Source organism: Herpailurus yagouaroundi, unplaced genomic scaffold (assembly GCF_014898765.1).
Source record: "Herpailurus yagouaroundi ecotype Mexico unplaced genomic scaffold, PumYag 198, whole genome shotgun sequence".
NCBI lineage: Eukaryota > Metazoa > Chordata > Mammalia > Carnivora > Felidae > Herpailurus > Herpailurus yagouaroundi.
In genome coordinates this window covers 23,241,955-23,265,826 of record NW_024412429.1, presented here as the reverse complement: position 1 = coordinate 23,265,826, position 23,872 = coordinate 23,241,955, and the positions used below count along the sequence as shown (strand labels likewise).

The 23,872-nt window shown below is 39.4% G+C and overlaps 1 protein-coding gene across 8 annotated transcripts in view; it reads left to right on the top strand.

Annotated features, from left to right (window-relative positions):
• The window catches only part of AIG1 (androgen induced 1), a 321,002-nt gene that overhangs the window by 223,527 nt on the left and 73,603 nt on the right, over nucleotides 1–23,872 (top strand). For 2 of the 8 annotated variants that reach the window (XM_040449002.1, XM_040448997.1), the window contains 2 exons: nucleotides 15,203–15,366; nucleotides 21,262–21,937. The exons of 1 other annotated variant lie outside the window; for it this stretch is intronic. In XM_040449002.1, the coding sequence (XP_040304936.1) occupies nucleotides 15,203–15,366; nucleotides 21,262–21,299 (202 nt within the window). In that variant the 3' untranslated portion in view covers nucleotides 21,300–21,937. Of the gene's footprint in view, nucleotides 1–15,202; nucleotides 15,367–15,995; nucleotides 16,326–18,930; nucleotides 19,243–19,359; nucleotides 20,538–20,853; nucleotides 20,895–21,261; nucleotides 21,938–23,872 lie in introns of those variants that run through there. 5 more of the 8 variants (XM_040449001.1, XM_040448995.1, XM_040449000.1 and 2 more) reach the window with 4 other exon arrangements.

Sequence of the window (23,872 nt, the reverse complement as noted above, 5' to 3'; positions counted from 1 at the left end):
ATATTTGAAAGTTGATTTACATTTGTTGTAAATGTGTATTGCAGCTCTAGGGAAACGCTAGAAAAAAAATTTGCAAAAAAAGAGGCATAATTGACATTCTAAGACAGAAGAGAAAATGAAAGCATATAAAATTAATTAAAGCATAGAAAAACAGAAAAGAGGGAGAAGAAAAACAAGAAACAAGTACAATGAATAGAAAAACAAACAAGGCAGTTATTAATCCAACTGTATCAATAGTTATTTTAAATGAGAATGGTCTAAATATAGGAATTTAAAGACAAAGAGTGTCAGAATAGATAAAATAACAGTACCAAATATGTGTTACCTATAAGGAACCTACTTAAAATGTAAAGGCATAGATTAGCATAAAGGGAGAGAGGAATCCATAACATAATAATGCCAGTCAAAATAAAGATGGTGTAGCTGTATTTATTTCAGACAAAACACACTTCAGAACAAACAAAATTATCATGGACAAAGAGAAGCATTACATGATAAAGGGATGAATTTTCCAAGAAGACATAATAATCTTAATGCGTATGCCTCTAACAACTGATAAAACTAATATAACTGCAAGAAGACATATACAAATCCACTAGTACAGTTAGAACTTCAACACCTCTTTCAGTAATTGATAGATTAAGCAGGCAAAAAAAAAAAAAAATTTGCAAGGATATAGTTGACCTGAACAATACCATCTATCAGCTCAATCTAATTGACATGTATAGGATACTGTATTCAGCAAGAGCAGAGTACACATTCTACTGAAGCTCACATACAGATATACAGGACCATAAAACACACCTGAACAAATTTAAAAGAATAGAAATCATACAAAGTATGTCCATGGTCCACAGTGGGGTTAAACTACAAATCAATAACAGAAAGATAGCTAGAAAATCTCAAAATATTTGGAGATTAAGTAACACATTAATTAATAACACATGTGCCAAAGAATAAATGTCAAAAGAAATTTAAGATATTGCGAATTGAAAAAAATATGAAAATGTAAGTTATCAAAATGTGTAGGATTCAGAGAAAGCAGTGCTTAGAGGTTTAGAACATTGGATGCATATATTAGAAGAGAAATAGATAGGGGCACCTAGGTGGCTTGGTTGGTTAAGCATCTGACTTCGGCTCAGGTCATGATCTCGCAGTTCATGATTTCAAGACCCATGTCAGGCTCCGAGCTGACAGCTCAGAGCCTGGAGCGTGCTTTGGATTCTGTGTCTCCTTTTCTCTCTGCCCCTCCCCAACTCATGTGTTCTCTCTCTCTCTCTCTCTCTCTCTCTCTCTCTCTTTATCTCTCTTTCTCTTTCCTTCTCTCTCTCTCTCTTTCAAAAATAAATAAACATTTTAAAATGTTTTTAAGAAGAAAGAAAAGAAATAGGTCTAAAACCAATAATCTTAAGTTTCCACTTTAGGAGTCTAGAGAAAAAAGAGCAATTTAAGTTAAAAACAAACAGAAGAAAGGAAATAATAAAAATCAGAGCAAAAATCAGTGAAATTTAACAGTAAATAAACAAAACCAAAAGTAATTCTTTGTGAAGATCAGTAAAATTTATTAAGCTTTAGTTAGGCTAATTAAGAACAGAGAAGACACAAATTACTAACAGAAATTGAAGAGGAGTCTCACTGTTAATCCCAATGACATTAAAAAAATAAAGGAAAATTGCAAACAACTCTATGCCCACAAATTTGATAATCTAGATGAAATGAACCATTCTACAAAAACTCACTCAAGGGGAGATAGATCATATGAATATGCCTAAACTAGTAGAGAGATTGAATCAATTATTAGTAACCTTCCAAAACAGAAAGCATCAGGCCCAGATGGTTTCACTGGTGAATTCTACCAAACATTTAGAGGAAGAAATGATACTAAGTATCCACAATCTTTTTCAGAAAATAGTAGCAGAAGGAACAACTTCTAACTGATTCTATGAAGCCAGCATTATCCTAATATCAAAATTAGAAACATTGCAAGAAAGGAAACCTACAGACATGTATTTCTCATGAACATAGATACAAAAATCCTCAACAATATTAGCAAATCTAATCCAACAATGTATAAAAGGAATTGTTCACAAAGATCAAGTGGAATTTATTCCAGGTATGCAAAGCCAGTCAACATTCCAAAAATCAATTAATATAATCCCACATTAACAGGCTAAAGAGGAAAAATAATATGATCATATTAATAGATGCAGAAAAAGAATATGACAAAGCCCAACACCTATTCATGATTTTTAAAAAAGAAAAACTCAGCAAAGCATCAATTGAGGAGGACTTCCTCAAATTGGTAAAGAACCATCTATTTAAAAACCTATAGCTAACATCACACTTAACAGTAAAAAAAAAAAAAAACACCAAAAAATTGGATGCTTTCTCCTTAAGACTGGGAATAAGGCAAGAATATCTTCTCACCACTTTTCAATAACCAGTGCAATAAGACAAGAAAGGAAAGGAAAGTTATGTAGAGATTAAGAGGAAAGAATAAAACTGTCTTTGTTCACAGATGACATGATTATCTATGCAGAAAATTCCAAATAATTAACAGAAGGCCTCCTGGAACTAATTAGTCACTGGATACAAGGTTCATATACTAAAATGAATTGATTTCCTATATACTAGCAATGGACAGTTAGTCTTTCAAATTGAAAACAGTATCATTTACAATAGCACCAAAAAATGAAATTCTTAGATACAAGTCGAACAAAATATGTACAAGATCTATATGCAAAAATTAGAGAATGCTGATGAGAGAAATAAATAAGAGGAAGTAAATGGAAAAAGAGTCTATATTCTTGAGTTGGAAGACCCAATACTATTAAGATGTCAATTCTTATCAGCTTGATCTATAGATTCAACATAGGTCCAATCAAAATCCCAGCAAGTTATTTTGTGGATCTTGACAAACCAATTCTAAGGCTTATGTGGAAAGGCAAAGAACCCAAAATAGCCAACTGAATGTTGAAGAAAAAGAAAACTGGAGCACTGATACTACCTGACCTCAAGACTTACTATAAAGCTACAGTAATCAACACAATGTGGCCCTAGTGAAAAAATAGACACAAGGGTTAATATAACAGAATAAAGGGCCCACAAATAGATCCACATAAGTATAGTCAACTGATACTTGACAAAGACACAAAGGCAATTCAATAGATAAAGGGTATCTTTTCAACAAATAGTACTGGAACAATTGGAAGTCCATATGAAAACAAAATCTCAATCTGGATACAAACCTTAAACCTTTTATGAAAACAAACTCAAAATGCATCATAAATCTAAATGTCAAGCTCAATACTGTAAACTTCCAGAAGAAAACATAAGGAATTTGGGTTTGGTGGAATGTTTAGACACAACACCAAAAGCATAAGGAAAATAATTAAATACAGAAGACTGATTTAGCCTGCCTAAATATGATAGAAATATATTTGGTGGATGAAAGATAAGAAAAAAGGAGGGAAGGAGTTATAAGATGGCTGAACCCATATCTTCCATATTAGTAATCAGAAGATACTGTCTAAAGTTGACAAATGAAGAATATCCGCAATATATGGTTATTGTTAAGAAACACAGATATAAGGATGCCTGGGTGGATCAGTCAGTTAAGCTTCCAACTCTTGATTTCAGCTCAGCTCATGATCTCATGATTTCGGAGTTCAAGCCCTGTATTGGGCTCTGTGCTGGCAGTGCAGAGCCTGCTTGGGATTCTCTCTCCTTCCCTCTCTCTTTGTACCTCCCTGACTTGCTCTCTCTCTCTCAAAATAAATAAATTTAAAAAAAAAAAAAAAGAGATATAGACACAAACGCTAAAAAAAAAAAACAGCTAACATTGTTGAATAAGGCCTTCACTGGGGATCAGGACAAGGCATAGCAAGGAGACCAAGGGCTCCAGTTGGGTATGGCAGGGACTTTGTTTTTAATACAAACTTTCTAGAGCTTTTGATGGTTTAGTTCTGATAAAATCAAAATGAAGTTGAAAAACAAACAGTACAACTCAACTTGAAAAATAATAATTGATTCTACCACCCCTGCCTTGCAGTAGCAAGGGCATAACACCATGGTGTCATCTAATGTCTGTATTTCTATTAATATTGGGAACCCCATCACAAGAGTAGGACCACGTTTACCTTACCTACTGTTCCATGTATGTGTCTGACACATTCTAGACACTGGTCCATATTTATTGAATGGAAAAAGAAACATTTAACAGTTCTAGAAGCAGCACACAGAGGACAGATGTGACAAATAATGCAGAGTTGGCCTCACTGTGATTTGAGACTGGGCACTGGCACAAAGCAAGAGCTCAAGAAATGTCTGGAAAGTTGCTGTTTATTAAAGAAAGCTGGCAATTAGAGAGAGAGGGAGAGAGAGAGATTGTTAGTTCAGGGAGGCAGCAGGTTCAAGGAAGTTGTATTCATGGCAGGGATAACCAGAACATTAGAGTCCTAAAAATAAGAATCTATGAGAGGGAGAAGCACAAAATGTGCTAGGGAGTCATTAGAGATCATTTTTGCAAAATATGGAAAATTATGATTTTCTGATGTGGGATTGAGGATGTTCCTCTTCCCCTTGCAGAGCTATAGTGGTTAAGTGCATGGACTTCTCACTATCGCAGCCAATTCTGATGATTGCTCAGGCCGTAAGAGTCCCTTGCTGACCACACTCCCCACCTCCTTCTAGTAAGAACACATGTTTCCTACAATGTTCAATGTGTCAACTTGATGTTTGGCATCTGTATACTTTAAGAAGATCCAAATGATTAAAGTTAAGCAAAACCGGTCATGAAGTTTATTAAGGGAAATTCAAATTGAGTTCTCTCCGGGAAACATCACCATAAGACCAGGTAGGATGTAGAAAGCAAGACTCAAAGGAAACAATCACTTAAAACCAGTTTAGACATGTGCCAGGACATGTGTTGGAAGAAAATATTCTGAAGTAGCTTATTGGCCTGTCTGTGCGGATAAATTACTCTGATATTTGTGATCTAGAATCAGGAAGAAAACACATTCCCTGATTACCTCATTACAGGAATTCATTCTGGGAGGCATGCACAATTTGCGTTTTTCCCCAAGGATGGGTGGAGGGACTTACACCCTTGAAAATATCTTTGTGTGTGAGAAGTACAGAAAAAAATATTATACATTTCTGCATAAGGAGAAGCAGTGGGGAGATTTTGCTGCTTTGTTCTGTTTGCTTGTTGTTTTTTTTTTTTTAATCTAACCTAAGTTAACTGTGCTAATAACTTTATGTTATCTGCTGAGTACCTTTCTAAGATAGTAATGTTTATACACCTTTAACAGAGGGAAACTGAGGTTCTCAAAGTGAAATAATATTCAAGGTGACCTATTATGTGGATGAGCTGGAAGTTGATCCAGAGTATAGGAGGCACAGCTACGTAGTCAGGACCAGCTGATAATTGTGGGGCCCAGTGCAAAATAAAAATATGGAGCACCTTGTTCAAAAATGATTACAAATTTTAAGATAGGGAAGCAGAGCATTAAACCAAATGTGGGGCCCTTCTGAGCCCAGGGCCACATGTGACCGCCCAGGGTGCACAGTCGTAATGCTGGCCACTGGCCGCATGTATAGATACCTCCCAAGTAGGTGAATTTGGGCTAGCTCCAATGAGAAAATTGGAAAGACGCCGATATATGATAAATTATGATTATGCCTTAAAAGATTATCTTGAATACTCTTTTAAACCCACAGTAAATGAACAGTTACATAATTATATCTGTGACTTCTAAAATTACCTCTGTAACCGAGCTAGAGAATATTTCAACACTGCCTCAGATGGGATCCCTCTAGGTGGTAATTGCCTATGAATTGCTGCATTAATTCTCTAGCACTACTGCACATATCACCATGGAGAATGTTTTGAGACCTGTTTCCAGAGCCCCGTTCCCATCTAGGCAGATATCCTTTGTCATATTCGCTGGAACCTACAGCCATTTCAGTGGGAACCCTGGCAGCCCTCTGCAACATGACCTCCTCAAGGGCGCACCTTTACGTCCTTACTGCTGCTCACCCCACCTGGCACATAGAAGGGATTCAAGAAGTGTTTGCTGAATAAATGAATGAGCACACAAACTCCAGAAAAATCCAGCAGAATCCTAGATTCTCAAAAAAGTAGCAAGAACCAGTCTCCTTGCAATACTCAGGAGATGGTCCAAGCAGCCTTCAGAATTGCTCTAAATTGAGATGATTAGGTCTAAAAAAGAGGGCCAGGGGTAAAGCCAGCATTTGAATCAAAACTTACAACTTCCCTTGACAAGTCCTTCAGAAGCATCAGGTTGGAGGTACCATCTGAGACAGACTGAGACCCACTGGGCAGGAAGCTGATGCAACGCGCATCCCGGATCTTGCCCCACCCTGGAGCACACACTCACTGCCAGCCAAGCAGTGTAGTAAATTCTAGTAGACTAAACGCACATATGAGGCGACTCTTTCTTAAGAGGTAAGTCAGTGCCTCTGCTCAAGGAAGTGTTTATTACTTTCTCCCTGCAGTGGTTTCCCTCCCTTCGGGAGGAGTTGTAAAACCTGACCCCCGAGTTTTATAAGAGACTCAATCTTGTGTTAAAACTTCACCAAAACTGATTTATCTTACATTTGCAGCATTTCTATATCTCACAGATTTTCTATAACTTTTATAGTCAGTGGGGAATAAAGAAAAAAATTTACACAGAGGTTTCATACTTGGATCACTTTTTGGTTCTGAGCACATTAAAAGCTGGCCAGAGCCCTGTTCCCATCCATCCATTGCTTCCTATTCCTCAGAGCACTGGAGGAGGCTGGTGTACAGGCTGAGAGCCAGACCGCTGAAATGTGTATCCTTGCTTCTCCACTTACTGAACCTCTCAGGTTCATCTACAAAATGGTAATAATATGACACCTCTCCAAAGAGTTGCTCATATAAAACATTTAATGCAGCGCCTATCATGAAGAGTTCAATGTTGCTAGCCATTAGCTGTTATTGCATGAGTCTGTGTCCTGTGAGTCTTATGAGCAATAGCCCAGCTGTCAAATAGCCTAGTTCCTTATCTAAATGTGACTAATAAAAAAGCGGTTTTTAAATCCTTTTAAAAATAAACTAATCTTAAGAATTGGAAGGTCATCAGTGGTAAGATAGGGACATGTGTCTCTTCAGGATAAATAAGGGTGACAGAATCAGAAAAGGGGAGGGTGATATGCCTTCTTCACTACAGCTCCTCAAGGGTTCCAGTGACCACCACAACTCATGACTGATGGGGATAGGATGAAATTTTTCTGTGGCATAAGAGCTACTGAGCTTAACAAGGTCAATTTTTCTTTACTTAACTATTTATCATTTATACCTGGCCAAAATCCAAAATAGATTTGAGTGAGACACATACCACTTGGAACATGAAAGTTTCTTGCTTTTACTTTGTAGGAGGAAAGTCAGTTTTCTAATTAGTCTCAATTCTCAAATATATTGTGCTACTAGATGTTGTCTAGTTTTTCCTTTTCCCACTTGTCCCCTGCCTGCCAGACATTGTACTTCTCTGTCTTCTTTCCCTGTCGCCAGCGCTTTTTTTTTTTTTCCTTTTGGTCTGCTTTTTAGCCTCATTCTCCTCGAACTACCCTTAGATCTTGATCTTTTCCAGGGCCCTCTCATGGATGCTTCATGCCTCATACTCTACCTGGGTGATCTCAATTTGTTCTGATAGCTCCAACCACCTTCTTTTGGCCAATGAACCCTCTATCTGTATTGCCACATCAGTCCTTTCTCTACAGTCCAAACCCATGTAAATGCCTTCAGGAAATCTCCTCTTGGATCTCTTACAGACACTTCAAATTCAACATGTCCAAACTGAACTCATCATCCCCTCAAACGGGCTCCCTTATGGCATTCCCTATCTCAGGAAATGGCAGCACTCTCCACCCAGTTAATCAAGCCAGGAATCTATGATTCATCCTTAGCTCATCTCACTTCCCTCACTGCCTAAATCCAATCAATCACCAAGTTCTCTTAATTCTATTTTCTAAATCATTGTCTTTCAAATTTATTTTACTGTGAGTAAAAGAAACATCTTTTGTATCATGACCCAGCCAGCATGCATTAGCCTGTGTGCACGCGCACACGCGCGCGCACACACACACACACACACACACACACACACACACAAAAGTGGAACACGAGTTTCACAAAGCAATTTTTATCATCACTTTATGCAAAGTTTTCTGACATTTCTACTATGTTTTCTTCTATGGTTGCTTTTTAAAATGCTAGTAACTAATGGGTTACTGGCAAATGTTTAGCAACCATCTCTTCTGGAGGCCAGGGAGGGGGAACCTGATGTGTAGCATTTGAGTCTGTGGTGTAAATATACCCACCATGGATGAATCTAAGCTACCAACCAAAGAGCTTGCAAACATCTCCGAAATCCAAAAACCAGCTCTCCTGACCATCTCCAGCATGCCACTGCTTATGACCTACAGTTTGATAGACCCTGGTCTAAATATTTCTTGAATCTACCTGCTAATTTTCATTCCTAATGCTACCACTCCAATCTGGGCTACCACCATTTCTGATATCATTGGTTTCCAGGTCAACTGATATGTTTCACACTTAGTTATTACTGTTCAAAGACTTCCTGTTGTCCCCAGGAGAATACAGTCTGTAATTCTTACCAGGGCTTAAAAAGCCACCTACAGTTTGGCATCTGCCTGCCCCCTCATGCCCTCTCTCCCTTGATCTCAACAAAAATGTTTTCTTCGTGAATATCTGGGAACTTTCCCTTGTTTTCAGGTCTTTGGATATGTATTCCATCTTTGTTCAACTCTCACTCATCCTTTCTATCACAGCTTAAATGCTACAAATTCATTCACTCTCCCACTATGTGACAGACATTATGATAAGTGCTGGTGATACAATAAGTAAAAATAGACACAGCCCCTCACCTCAAAGAATACTCTACGCAGGGAGACATATTCAAATAAAGATACCATTCAAATGTAAGTGCTAATAAAAGAACAGCTTAAAAATAGATTCAGTGCTCTCTATGAGCTAATCTGACCTAATCTAATAGATTGAGGAAAATTCTGCTAAGTGATGACTGATAAATTACATTGATTGAGCTAAGATATAAAGGAGAAGTATGTCTAAGGGATGGGAAACTAACAGCATAGGCAGAAGGAGGAACTTGTAAAAATTTACATGGCACAAAGGAATATGGTAAAATCAAGGAACCAAATGAAAATACAAGCCATGTATGAGAGGGAGTATGAGACAGGTAGAAGCCACTCTATGATGACCATTCTGGACTTCGTTAACAATTTAGGTCTTTAACAATAAAGCAGTGAGAGGCCATTGATGTATTTGAAGCAGGAATATAATGCATTCAGATTTCTGGCTCAAAACGATTACTCTGGCACTTGTGAGGATGGATCAGAAGGAGACAAAAGTAGATGTGGAGACAATTAGAAACTATTCCAGTACTCCAAACAGAGATGATCACAACACAAATTAAGATGCTGGTGATGGAGACGGGGAAAAAAATCAACACAGTGGAGAGATGTGTGTGTGAGATAACCTTGACAGGATAAGATAATGGGTTGAATATATGTGATGCAAAAGAGAGAGAAGCAGCAAAGATGACTCCCAGATTTGAGCTGCAAAACTGAATGAGTGGTAGTACCATGTGCAGATAGAAGGAATGCCAGAGGAAGACCACATTTGAGGGAGAGCAGCATGACTTTGGCTTTAGATGTATGGATTTTGAGGTATGCTTAAGGTGTTTTAAGGACCATTTGATAGACTTCTCTGAATCAGAGGAGAGCTCTGGATTAGGACAGAGTTTTGTGAAATATCTACGTATGGGGTTATAGACATGAAGCAGTGGACATAAATGAATTCATTAACTGAGAATGCACACCATGAGAAGAAGACTTCAAAACCAAACTCTAAAGAAATTCAGCATTTCCTGGTTGGGTAGTGGAGGGTGAACTTACAAAGAGAACCAAGAAGAGTGACCAAAGAGACAAGAGGAAAACCAGGAGAAATTGATGTCAATGAGCTGCTTTGTTTTGGTAGAGTATCAAGACAAGAAGCCAGACTGTTGTGGGAGGAATGAGTTCAAAGTACAGATATGGAGTCAACGAGTGCAGACTCCCTGGAGAAATTTGCCTTTGAAGAGATCAAGAACAGTATTTACGAATTTGATGGAAACTTTTTGGTTGTGCTGTAACGAAAGACACCTGTGTAGCACAGCACTTAGATAGGAGGCATTAATAGATGTCATTTTTTTTAATTGCACATTAAAGTGAACTAAAATGGAGGTATATTTAATAAATAGATAGTCTCAGAAGTATCCTGATACTAGAACACCGGCATATCTGCATATGCACATGTGCGTACACACACACACACATGCATCAAATTTTTAGGCTAAAATTAAAATTGGTGTCATTACCTTAAGAATAAGCTATTTGGGGGGCGCCTGGGTGGCTCAGTCGGTTAAGCGGCCGACTTCGGCTCAGGTCATGATCTCGCGGTCCGTGAGTTGGAGCCCCTCGTCGGGCTCTGTGCTGACAGCTCGGAGCCTGGAGCCTGTTTCAGATTCTGTGTCTCCCTCTCTCTGACCCTCCCCTGTTCATGCTCTGTCTCTCCCTGTCTCAAAAATAAATAAACGTTAAAAAAAAAAAAAAAGAATATTTGGGCACGAAGACAGGATGGCTTTAGAACAAGATAGAAATTGAAAGTCAACCAAGAACCGGGAACTCTCCACAGATAGATGAGCAAGGCCAGGAGTCATTTTTGTGCCAGAAATTGAGCCCTGATCTTATCAAGGAAACAAATGGCGAAAGCACAACTTGTCAGAACAAGTAGGTGCATCATTCACACGGATCCAGTGAAACCCACATAACACAACTTCTGTGTCTGAGGTGCAGTGAAGACAACGATTGTTAAAAAGAAAACCCTCACTTCGTTTTGGAGACTATAGTAAAATCCTCACTTAGGGAACCAAGTCCATGAAGCAGAAAAGAAGTCAGTTCTGCATCATTCCTTTCCCAGGCTTGCTGTTTTTCCTGCACATTCTTTAGTCCAGTCTCAGCTTCTTTACCTGTAAAATGGGGATCGTACCTCATACAGTGGTTGAATAAGGTGAAGGAGAATACACACCATATCAAAGCACCACACTTAGAATGGCTTTCCACTCCCCTGCCCTGAGAATTTTACATTTCCACTGTTTTTTGGTTTGTTTTTGGTTTTTTTTTTTTTGGAACACAACCTCACTCTTTTGTTCACATACTGTCTGTAGCTACTTTTGCACTAAATGGCAGAATTGAGAGTTGTGACAGAGACCATATGGCCTCCAAACTGAGAATATTTACTATCTAGTTCTCTACAGAAAAGCTTTGCTGATGACCAAAGGCATAGAGATGGGGGAGGTGGGAGATTTTTTAAATTATTTTTTTAAAGTTATTGTCAAAGTGCCTGTCATATAGTAAAGGCTTATGTTGTTGTTTTTGGTATTTCTTTATTCAGTTATTAATTCAATAAATAAGTATTGAGTGCATCCTGTGTGCCAGACACTGTTCCAAGGGCCACAGAATCTAGCAATGAACATAACAGATAAAAATATAAAAATGCTTATGCTCATAGGACAGATGATAAACAGATAAGTAAAAATAAATACAGTAAATTAACTGGCTGGGGAGAAAAATAAAGAGATGGAGAATAGAAACATTGAGGACAAAGGTTGCAACTTTTAGATGCAGTGGCCTTGGAAGACCTAATTGAGAAGGTGTCCTTTGAGTGAAAACCAAAGGACAAAAGGGAACATTGGGCATACTGTAGGGGAGATAGGGGTAAGAAGTAATGTGCCAATCACAGGAACACATAAAATGTGCTCAATGTTCTTAAGGAAGGCCAGGGAGTCAGTGCGGCCGGAGTGGAGTGAGCAAGAAGAAGAGGAAAAGTCAGAAAAGTGCCCGGCAAGCCTAGGTAATTCCCTGAAGAACCCCCTGGGGTCTCTGGCTTTTAGTCTAAGTGAGAGGAGAAGCAAGAGTTTTGAGCAAAGTAGTGGCACAACCTGATTTGCATGTAATCTAGATCAGTCTGGCTGCTCCAATGAGAATGGCCTACTGAACAGACAGTAGCAAGGGTAGAAACAAAGACATAGGAAGCTCTTGCAGTAGTTCCAGTGAGAGATGACGATAGCTTGAACCCAGATAGTAGTGGTGGCCATGGTGAGAAGTAGATGGCTTGGGTCTATTTGGAAAATAGAGCCAATGGGATCCAAGGATGGATTGGGTGTGGGTTGTGAGAAAAAGAAAAGTCAGAAATGACTCCACATTTTCTGCCCCAAACTACTGCTGCAATAATGTAGTAATCACTGATGTGAGAAGTGAAAGATGTGGAAGATGCATGTTCGCTATTAGATGGCGGGGAGACACATGCAGGAATTAGGATGCAGGGATGATAAGGACATCATGCAAGTGTTGGGTTGGAGGTGCATCCTCCCATGGAGATGTGTGGTGGGCACCTGAGTATCGAACTCTGGAAATCAGGGAGAGGTCAAGACTAGAGATGTAAATGTAGGAGTCATCTACAGATAGATGGGATATGGTTGTGGTTGTTATATCTCTTCAGTAGTATGAGATGGTTCCATTCAGACCAAAAGTACACTGCAAACAGTGTCTGAGGAGCAGAGGCCTGCATAAGACACATTACCAAAAGCTGCCGGTGAAAGGTTCATGCTACCAGAAGCAAGTAGAAAGCCAGGAACAGGTAGAAAAAAATGCAACTAGCATTCATAATTTGAATTGCTGCTAATTTGCCTAATTAAGGAAACAGTTTCGCGGTGAGTCAGATTATAATTTTATAAGTTGGTTTGCAAAGTCAATTATAGCTTTATAGTATTACATTTTGGGGATATTGCACATTATCTCAATGGAAATTAATAAGCCACTTGATGAGCACACAACATTCCTTACACCAGTGAAGAAAAGATTAGGAAGAGAAAACTGCCTCTAATCTATGGATAAACACAGTATGATGCATCAGAATCCCATAGGGTAGTTCTAAAATTTTAATATCTGCTGATTCTCACAAATCCTTGAACCTTTTTAAGAAAGAAAACTCTTGACTTGCTTGGCTTCCTCTCTTGGTAAAAAGCCTTTAGTTTGAACAGTTATTCAAGCTGACCTGGATGCACCTAATGACCATTTCTTCCCACTAAGACCATGTTTCTCCACCTTTCTTTCCTTATTGAACACCCCACCAAGGGACCTTTCTAGGTAATTTTCGTTCCCAATCTCCAACCCATAAAAATGTTGTATTGTGGTAAAATATACACAACGTATTTATCCTTTTAACCATTTAGAATTGTACAACTCAGTGTCATTAAATACACTCACAATGTCATGTAACCGTCACCACCATCTTTATCCAAAACATGTTCATTTTCTCCGACATAAACTCTGTACTCCTTATACCTTAACTCCCTATTCCCCACTCCCCCCAGCCCTCCCCCCTCTATTATACTTCCTGTCTCTGAATTTGCCTGTTCTAGTATCTCATATAGGTGGAATCATACACTATTTGTCCTTTTGCATCTGGCTTCTTTCACTTAGTATGTTTTCAAGGTCTGTCATGTTGTAGCATGTATCATAGTGTCGTTCTTCTTCATGGCTGAAAAATACTACGTTGTATGGCTAGACCAGTCTTGTGTATCCATCCATCCTAGATGTACACCTGCACCGTTTCCACACCTTGTGGCCATTGTGAATGGTGCTGCTGTGAACATTGGGGTACAAATATCTGTTTATGTTCCTGCTTTCAATTCAGTTCTTTTGGATTTATACCGATGTGGACTAGCTGGGCCCATGAAATATTAACACCACAGATGTACTGTGTACCTGTTTATGTTCTGTGTATGTATGTGTCTGTGCTTAACACATAAAAACAGTAAGATTTCTTCACCACCCTGTCAGAACCAATTTTCACCTCTTTGAGGGGGAGTGGTATCACCCTCACTGAGACAGCAAGCTCTAAGATAAATATCCCCAGGGTTCTCGCGTCAGTGCGGTAAATATATAGGTAATAGATACACAAGGTGCTTAACAATGAGTGAAGCCGTGGGTGATAAGGAAGATGACCCCAAAACACATAAGTATCAAAAGTAATACTTATTCCTCCTGCAATAATATTATTTATATTATAATTAGTCTTCAAAATCGACAGCAGTTGATCAAGTGATGAACCCAAGAATGTTTCAGAAAATTGCTTTTTACAGTTGTGTCGAGACCAAACCAAGTGAGTAAAAATTCTAACTAAACTTTTGAAAACAGTGGAGATTAATGATGTTGTATTCCCACTGAACCTAAAATATCTCCGGAACACAAATAGAATGATTACAAGCAAGTATTATGTGCACTAGGGGAAAACAAGGAAAGAAACAAATACAGGAGCCAACAATCCAGGTGGTAGGAAGCCAAGTGCCGGTGAGGTTACAGGATGGCTCTGTCGGTATAGACACACTGCAGGTTACGCTGAGAACACTGCTGAGTACGCACTGGTATCTGGTTGGAAGGCAGTATGGAAGACACCTGCACATACTCGCCTAGGTTGGATTACAGTGTGGCTGCCTGATGCTATAGTGTCTCAGTATGTAAGGAAGAAATGAAGATTATATAAGAGTCTTGAGAGCAACACGTTTCAAATACCTGACCAGAACCCATCAAATGTCAGGAAAGACAAGGAGAAACCAAAGAACTGCCAGATTGGAGGAGACTAAGATGGGACTACCAAGTACACATGGGACCCTGGACCAGAAAAAGGGCATTCGTGGAGAAATGGGAATTCCGAATAAAGTCTGCAGTCCAGTTAGAAATGTTGTACAAATGCGAGTGGCTTCGCCTTAGTTAATTGTGCCATGGTTATACAAGTTAACATTCAGGGAAGCTGAGGTGAAGGGCTTACTGGAACTCTCTGTACCATATTTGCAACTCCTCTGTGAGTCTAAAATTATTTTAGAATAAAAAGTATAAGAAAGCAAACAAACAACAACAAACTTCCTGGTAACTCCTGAGTGTCAGAAGCGAAGTTGTGACACACATTGCCGAAGAGTGGTGTGAGTGGAGGGTCCATATTCACAATAACAGGAGTTTGAAATCTGACATGAGAGGAACTCCTGTCTTTGTCTCCTTTCCAATTCTATTGCAGGGTGTGCTGGGTGCATCACGTAACTGGGATGTGGGTGTATCCTTTCCTGGAACACATTGGCCCAGGAGCCAGAATCATCTTCTTTGGGTCTACAACCATCTTAATGAACTTTTTGTACCTGCTGGGAGAAGTTCTGAACAGCTATATCTGGGATACACAGAGAAGTAAGTATTGTTTAGGGGAGCATAAAGCAGGAGAACTGCTGTCTAAAAGAGTGTGTGCAGACACTGAAGGAAAATTCCATTGTAGCCAAGGATCACTTATGAAGAGCTTCATTTTTATAACTACACAGTGTTAATTTAAGAGCCGCTCGCAGTTACCTGAAAGGTTTATTACTCACTTTGTCTTATTAGCTAGTAAAACATCCAAATCTCAGAGAAAAGAAGCATGTCTATAAAATTTTATAGGGAGAAATGTAGCGTTAACAACAACAACAAAAATTTAGGAAGTTCACTCTGATCAGAAAATACTGCTTTAGCTAAAGGGACCTCCCCCAATTAAATAGATAAAATATTAAATGTAACCAAATAGTCTCATTAAAAGCCACCCAGACCTCCACTTCTTACATCATCCCTTGTGTGGGTGCAGTAGCTTCAGAGAGGTCTCCCCCACTGTTCTGCTAGAACCCCAAGCGGCTCAGACTACCTGTGGCCACTGTGATTCACCAGTGACTGTCATATTCAAGGGCTGGAGGTGACAAAGAGGTACAGGCAGTAAAGGTAATAATACTTCATTGCTGTAGAAACTCTCTTAACCTATGACTTGATTTATCTTTTGTTTCTGTTTACGGCAGCGCCTCTATCTTGGCAAGGCACGTAATCTTACCCAAGCTGTGCAAACCCCTGTCCAAAGCGTATGTAAGATAACATAACAAATGGGAAGGTGGAAAAAGCAACAGCACCGTATGTAGTGGTTTGAGTCCTGCATGAAAGTATTTCCAAAGGCAAAATGGTTTGGGAATTTTGGAGAGTTCTGGGCATCTCCGCCAATAGAATCACAACATTCTAGACATCACTCGCAAATGATCTCTGTTCCACAAACACTGAGCACCCTACGTTGTGCCAGACACTGTGCCAGGAACCGGATCTTATTAGACAAATAAAACACAGTCGTTGCATGGTTACCAAGTTGGACTTTTTTGTGTGTGGACCTTCTAAGATTGTGTGTCAAGGCATTGGCCAATGGTAAGTGGCCAGGAGGAATTTAAGGATTTCTTTTCTCGGCAGCTGGCTTAATTTTAATAAGTGGTCTATTAGAAAAAGTGTCAAAATGTTTCATTCAGTTCAGGCCACAGCTTGGGAAACAAGAAATTAATCTTTTAATAATTCCTTCTCTGTTTAATGGGAATAGTAATCTTTATTAGCTAATTTATGAAAGTATTTAGCTAACTTGCAGAAATATTTTGAGAACAAAATGTAAACATTTCTCAGCTTCTTGGGAGAAAGGCCACATTTAAATGTAGGCTAGTATGCTTTCTATATGATATTCAGGAAGTATTTATGACTCTTTCCCCTTGATTTAGCTTGATTCCAATGGTCATTTGGCCATTGTTCTGCTACTCCTAAGAGAAGATGGCCTGAAGACCAGGAAAGAGAAAAATCCGGTGTGGATTCATAGAATACTGCTCTTTAGCAGCTCTAAGTGAGAAGTTAAAAATGAATAGTGAAACTCAGGGTTTTTTTAATGATCTGTTCAATTTAATTTGGGCCATTCTCTTAAGTAAGGTTGACTCATATTCCACAACTCATTTTAGGTATGGAGATTAATTTTATCTACATGGGACCATCTAGTTAATTCCACAAAGGCAGATGTTTCATGTCAAGTGGACACATTTTTCTCATCTATGAGAAGGATTGCAAACTGATGGCCTCCCCCCAAATTTACTTGCCAAAAGTTTTGTTAGACCTACGTGGTGGGATTTTTCTTTTTGAACCAACATTTAAAAATTGGGAGATTATACATACAGGCCAGATTCACCAGCTTATCAGATACTTTTTTAAGATCTGGCAACACCAGGCCCACCAAGCCCACTTATGGCAACAATGGATCAGTTGCCCCCTTGAGCTGGCTCCTTAAGTGTTCCTAGTTTTCACCTGGCCACTTTGCTCCACTACATTAGCTGCCTGTTTCCATACATGGTTAAATTTGAAAGTGCTGATTAAAAGCAGTATGTGCCATATGTGTGTGTGTGTTTGCGTGTGTTGCAATGAACTGAATACAGTCAGGGAGAGTGTTAGAATCCTGAGTACATTTACTACATCCAAAACAAAATCCCCCAAGAAGCAGGGATATCACACGGAGCCCCCTTCCATGTATCCATAATGATTTTTAATGGCTTCACTTCCTCCACTTGGTTATGCTATGTTGACTTCAACTTCGAGACAAAATCACATTATTACAGAATCATTGAACAGAAAAGGATATTAGAAACCCAGAAAAGCTGGCTTTTTTACTAAGAAGCAGCTGAGCCTAGAAATCCTAGGTGACCCACCAATATAGGTGGTGGCAGAGCCAACACCTTCTGCATAATGTCCAGTCCAGTGTTACTTTTACTGAGCCATCAGATTGTCACCATTGGAAATCCAGACCCATGAGAGGCTAGAAACCTCACTAAGACCCATGGACCTAGTTCATAAAATAACAAAATAGACCAACTTGATAAGAACAATGAACAAAAAGCCCTTAAATAGGCTAAATTTATATGTAAGCATTTGCTCTTTTTAAAGAAAAGTAACTCTAAGTGGAGTTGTGACTCTTGTAATGGTTTGCTAGGGCTGCTACAGCAAAGTACGGGGTGACTTAAACCCAGCAAAAGCTGGGTGACTTAAACAATAGAAATGCAATGTCTCACAGCTCTGGAGGCCAGAAGACCAAAATGAAGGTATTGGCAGGAAAGGTTCCTTCTGAGAACCATGACGGAGGGATCTCTTCCAGGCCTCTCTCCTTAGCTTGTAGATGACCATCTTCATGTTCACGTGACAGTTGTCCCTGTGTGTGAGGCTGTCTCCAAATTTACCCTTTCTATAAAGACAATGGCCATATTTGATTAGGGTCCACCCCAATAACTTCATTTTTACTTGGTAAAGACCTTATCTCCAAATACAATCACATTCTGAGGTACTCGGGGTTAGGTGTGTGGAGACACAATTCCACCCATAACACTCTGCCTTCTGACCCCAAAATTCACGTCCTTCATTCATACAAAATACATTCCCAACAGCCCCAAAAGTCTTTCCAGCATCAACTCTTAGGTCTAAAATCTCATCTTAAATATCATCTAAATCAGGTCTGGTTAAGACTTGGGTATAATTCATCTTGAAGCACAATTGCTTTTCAGTTGTGAACCTGTGAAGCCAGACAGAAAGTTATCTGCTTCCCAAACATAATAGTGAGACAGGCATAGAATATACACACCCTTTCCAAAAAGGAGAAATCACAGCGGGCAAGGGCGTCACAGATCCCAACCAAGTGTGAAATGTAACAGGGCAAATTCTATTATATTTAAAGGCTTGAGAATGATGTCTTTGGCTGAATACTCCATCCTCGGGCCACTTCCCCTTGCCCCTGGGTGGAAGCCTTACCCTCTGGAGAAGACTAGCCCCTGAACCACCTTAGAAGTCATTCTTCTTTCATTTCATGCTGCCTCTGTCCCTTTTAGTCCCGGCTGGCAGGGTTCCTGCTGGCACAAAATTCTCAAAAACCTTTTTGGCTTCCCATGCAATCCACAGAGGTCCACATCATCAGACAAGAAGGTCCCCCACAAATCTCTCCTGGCTGCTGCTGAAATGGTTAATTGGATCCACGAATGGCATGCCCTCATCTCTTTAGCACATGGTTGTCCTGCCACCCCCCTTGGCCTTCTCTCTGAGGTTGGGCTCTGAGGTTAGGACTTCAACATATGAATTTGGGGGCACGGTGGTGGGAGGACACAATTCAACCTGTAACAGCTGAGATATTTCTGTACTTAAGCTAAGAATTTATTCCAATTCCAGTGTGTCTAACTGGGGTGACCAATCTTATTAAAGTAAAACTTAATACGACCAGAAATGAGTGTCCAAAAGTGAAAGGTTGGGGTGAGGAGAGAGACGAGCAAAAGAGAAAGGAGGTTGGAGCCAGATCTTTATGACAGAAACCCTCTTTCTTTTTTTCTCCCACAGCTGCCCATCCAGCTCATGGCCCACCCAGGCCCACCCAGGCCTGCAGTGTCCCAGCACTGCCCTCTGGTTGAGCTCTTCTCCCAGCCTAGGGGAATCACATGTGACTAACTCTCTCAGGGTCAATCAGCTCTTCCTCCAGGTTCCCAAAAGCACGTCCTGCCTTAGCTTTGTGACAGGTTTCTTTCTGCTATTTGTGTGGAAATTATACCTCTGGTTCTTCCAAATATTATTTACAGCTGTCTAATTTTTTCCCTCTACCTCAAAGCTGCCAAACTAAAGTAGGTGGGGAGCCATTTTTCCTGTCTGGGTCAATGAACACCCCCTGTTCTCCACCCCCGCTTTTGAAGATTCCACTGTCGCTGCCAAGTCAACCCATCTGCAGGAGAACACTTAGGAGGAAACAGACTTTAAGGAAAAGCAAGCAGTTATTAGTTCCTGAGAGCTTCTCCACAGGAGAGGGAACATGGGACAAAGTTGGGACCCAAGTCATGTGTGCTGCTTGAAAGGAATCCCTGTTGTGTTTTTCTGCCTTTGCCTTGGTTACCAACAACTAAGGCATCTCCTGGCCTTCTCCCCCTTAACCCTATTCCTCCTCCCTTCAGATGTCCTTAGTCCTCAATCTGAAGTTTTCCTTAATATGATTTCTGAGAAGCACTTTGGAAGAAGTGTTACAGATCTGTGCCAGTTCCTTAGTCATGAAAACCAAACCTGAAAGACTGTCTAAGGACACCTGTTCAGAGCATGTTACCCACATTCCCACCACACCGCCCTGGCCCCACAAAACAAATACCAGGAGCTGGGTGCTGAGGGGAAGGGGAATCCTCCCTAGTATGAGCCCTGTGAGAGTAACCCTCTGGGATGAGGCTTTACATTTTTTTATATTGTGAAGTTCCTTATTTTATTCTGCTTTCCCACTAGCATAGCCTTCTGAGGCTTCCTCGTATTCATTGTTTATAAACTGATTCCATAATGATTAAATGAGCTCCTACTGTCAGTCAGGCACTGTGTTAGGTGCTAGGGATGTTATCAGAAACAAAACAGTTAAGGGCTCTGCCTTCAGAGAGCTTACGACTTGTAAAAGAATACCAATAAAAGCTGCAAAGCAATATGTGGGGTTCTTTTGTTTCGAGCAAAAAGTTTGAGAATTTGGTTTCAGATGAATAATATTTAGCAAGAAGCAAAAGAAAGAAGCGGGGAGCATTTACCAGTTTAACTTTAATGCATGACAATGACTTCAACATTTTCATCTCCAGGAAAATGAAACATCATTAACTAACTATTCACTACAGACCGCAGGCAGAGGTCTTACTGGTCCAGTACATATGAGTCTCTCAGGAGGTAAAACATACTTCTCCCAGGAGTGGGGTGAATAGAGGGAGAACTTGAGTTTAAGTACACAAAGGTATGGAAATAAACAGTTCTTGTGCCTAACTGCCTAACAAGCTCTCGGTGAGTTAAAACAAAACTTTTTTTTCTTCACTTTTGAAAATCCAGAGTCCTTGCCTTGAGAAGAAACAGGACCAAAATCAAAATAAGTAAGGCCTGTTTGAGACTCATCAGCTGCACACCTTCCAATGTTAGAAGCTGGTTACAAAGCGGTCTGGTGGGGGTTTCTGTACAGACTCAATGAGTCAAGAATTGACTTGCACCCCTCACCCCCAGATGCCATAAGACCTGGGTGTGTCCTGATCTCAAGGTAAAGGGTGGGGACAGAGGTCACTAAAGAAGTTTCAGGAGAAAGTTGGAAAGGATTTTCCTTCTTAGCTAGGAGAAAGGGAGTGGGTACAACAGAGTGGATGGGGAGACGTGTGCGGAGAGGAGAGGGGTTTTTTGAGCAGCCTTGGAGAAGCTGCTCACAGTTTAATCTGATGTTAAAATAAAGTGCTTTGCCTGAATTTCTAGGTATGGAAGAAGAGAAAGAGAAGCCTAAATTGGAATGAGAGCTAAGTCTAAATGAAAGAGCTGGATTGAGCCACCATTGAGGACTCTTACCCCCTGGGCATTGGCAATACAGGAGAGGAAGCGGCAAAGAAAGCAGTGGGATTCACCTTGGCCTCTCTGCCCCAGAGCGGGGGGCACCTTTATAGAGAAGCTTATATACGAATAGGATACAGTTATTTCCAAAATAACTTGCCCTCATTATGTTTTAAAGAAGACTTTCCAAAGTCATTACTGATAATAACATCTTTTTCCTCTTCTAGTTTTTAAAACTAAAATTGGTCATTGGATTTTAATTTTTGCAATTGTGATTCCATTTAATTGAGGAAGAATACAACTCGGTTGTGTTTCTTGTTGAGAAATACGTGAAAATCAAAGGGATAGATGTAAAGCAAGGCATTTGCGTATTGAGTCCTGCAGGTGGCTGGATAAGGACCCTGGACCACAGGGCAAGTCTGGAGGAAATATGCTGGATGTTCTGTATTGCAATAATGTCACCATTGCCTCAAACAGGCAATGTTAGTAATAATCACGTGAAATTAGTCAAAACCTAAGTGTATCTGGATCTCATGACTTAATCTTGTGAAACTTTTCATATATGCAAACAAACTTTAATAAAGACCAAGTAACCCCAATCTGATGCATGGTGTATTGAACATTGGTGTCTCCTCTCTTATTTTGTTTCTATTACTTCTTGAAAATGGGTTTACTGAACATAGGCCTTAATAATTTTCTGATTTTAAAAATGTGTATCTTTTAAAAAAATTTTTTGAATATTTATTTATTTTTGAAGGGGGCGGGGAGAGAGAGGGAGACACAGAATCCAAAGCAGGCTCCAGGCTCTGAGCTGTCAGCACAGAGCCTGACGTGGGGCTCAAACTCACGAACCATGAGATCACAACCTGAGCTGAAGCCAGACACTTAGCCAGCTGAGACACCAGGGTACCCCAAAAATGTGTACCTTTTTGATAAATCTAAAAAGAATAATTTTTTTAATTTAATTTACAAAGTCTTTGACCACAATTATTTTAAAATAATACTAATGCAGAACATGGAGTAGAGAACACATAAAAATAAATCTTAGAGAAATGTAAGGAAAAACTAATCAAAATAAAAGCAGAAATTAAGTAAGACAGCAGGAAAATAACAGTGGAATTGATACATAAGTAAATTGATTAATAAATACAGTATTTCACCTATACAAATATCATTAAAATATGCACACTAGAGAGAGAAATACAAATACTTGGCAATATAAACAGTATGAAACAAATTAATTATAAAAATAAACTTTATAGCTCTATGGCAACAAATTCTTAGCCCAATGAAATGTGCAATTTTCAAGTAAATGGATTCAATAAGAACTGGAAAGCTGTAATAGACTGATATTCACGGGAGACTTTTTTTTAAATGTTCAAATAACTATCTCCAAAAAAGGAGTTGGGTCCAGAGTGTTTTATGAGCAAGTCCTTGAAAACTTTCAAGTAACAACCCTCATGTTATTTAAACTGTTCCAAGATTACAGAATGATGAAACACTTCCCAAATTATTTATCAAAGTTAATATAACCGTCAAAATAAAGCCAATGTAGCAAAATAAAAATTTTCATTAGTTTTAACTAAGGTATCAGCAACATAAATCCAGTACTATATAAATAATTTTTCAAAACTGAATAAGATTTACTCTAAAAATTTAAGGATGGCTTAATACTAGGATTTTTATTCAAAAACATTCTCAATAAAATCATCCCCCTTCATCTGCAGGGGCTACCTTCCAGGACCCCCAGTGGGTGCCCAAAGCCATACATAGTACCAAACTGTATATATACTATGTTTTTTCCTCCACATATATGCCTATGATAAAGTTTAAATTTATAAATTAGGCACAAGAGATTAACAGCAATAATAATAAAATAAAACAATTATAACAATATACTGACATACAAGTTACGTGAAATCTTATTACTGTACTCACCCCTTCTCGTGATGGATGTGAGGGCATGAGGTGAGGTGAATAACACATGACTGTGGGTAACTGAAACATGGAAAGTACAACTATGAATAGTGAAAACTCAGATAAGTGGGGGACCACTCTAATGCACAAAAGAAAAAAAAATTACATGATTCTCTCCATAGTTGCCCCAAACCATTTGGGAAATTTTAAGTTATTTCTGATAATAACATTAATAATGTAAAAACATGCCATATCATGAGATATTCCCTTTTAAGGTCAGAAATAAGATAATGAGAGTTGTGGCCAATATGGTGGAGAAGTAGGGGGAATCCATACTTCCCGGGTCTCTCAAACAAAGACGTGTAGAAGCCAAAGGACTTTGAACACCAGAGCCTGGGAGGAAAAGAGACTTGAATCCACTAGGAAGAAAATGGGGAAGCTGGAAAAAAGATAGGTGGGTAACTGTGAACTAGGGGAGATAAAAAAAAAAAGGCCCCGTGGGCACGGAGGGGAGGGACCCCCTTCTGCAGAGAGACAAAGGGAAGAGAAAAAGCGGGTAGGGAAGTGCAGGACCGTAGCTGGACAGGAGAAAGACCTCGGATTGAGACTGAGAGGCATCTGA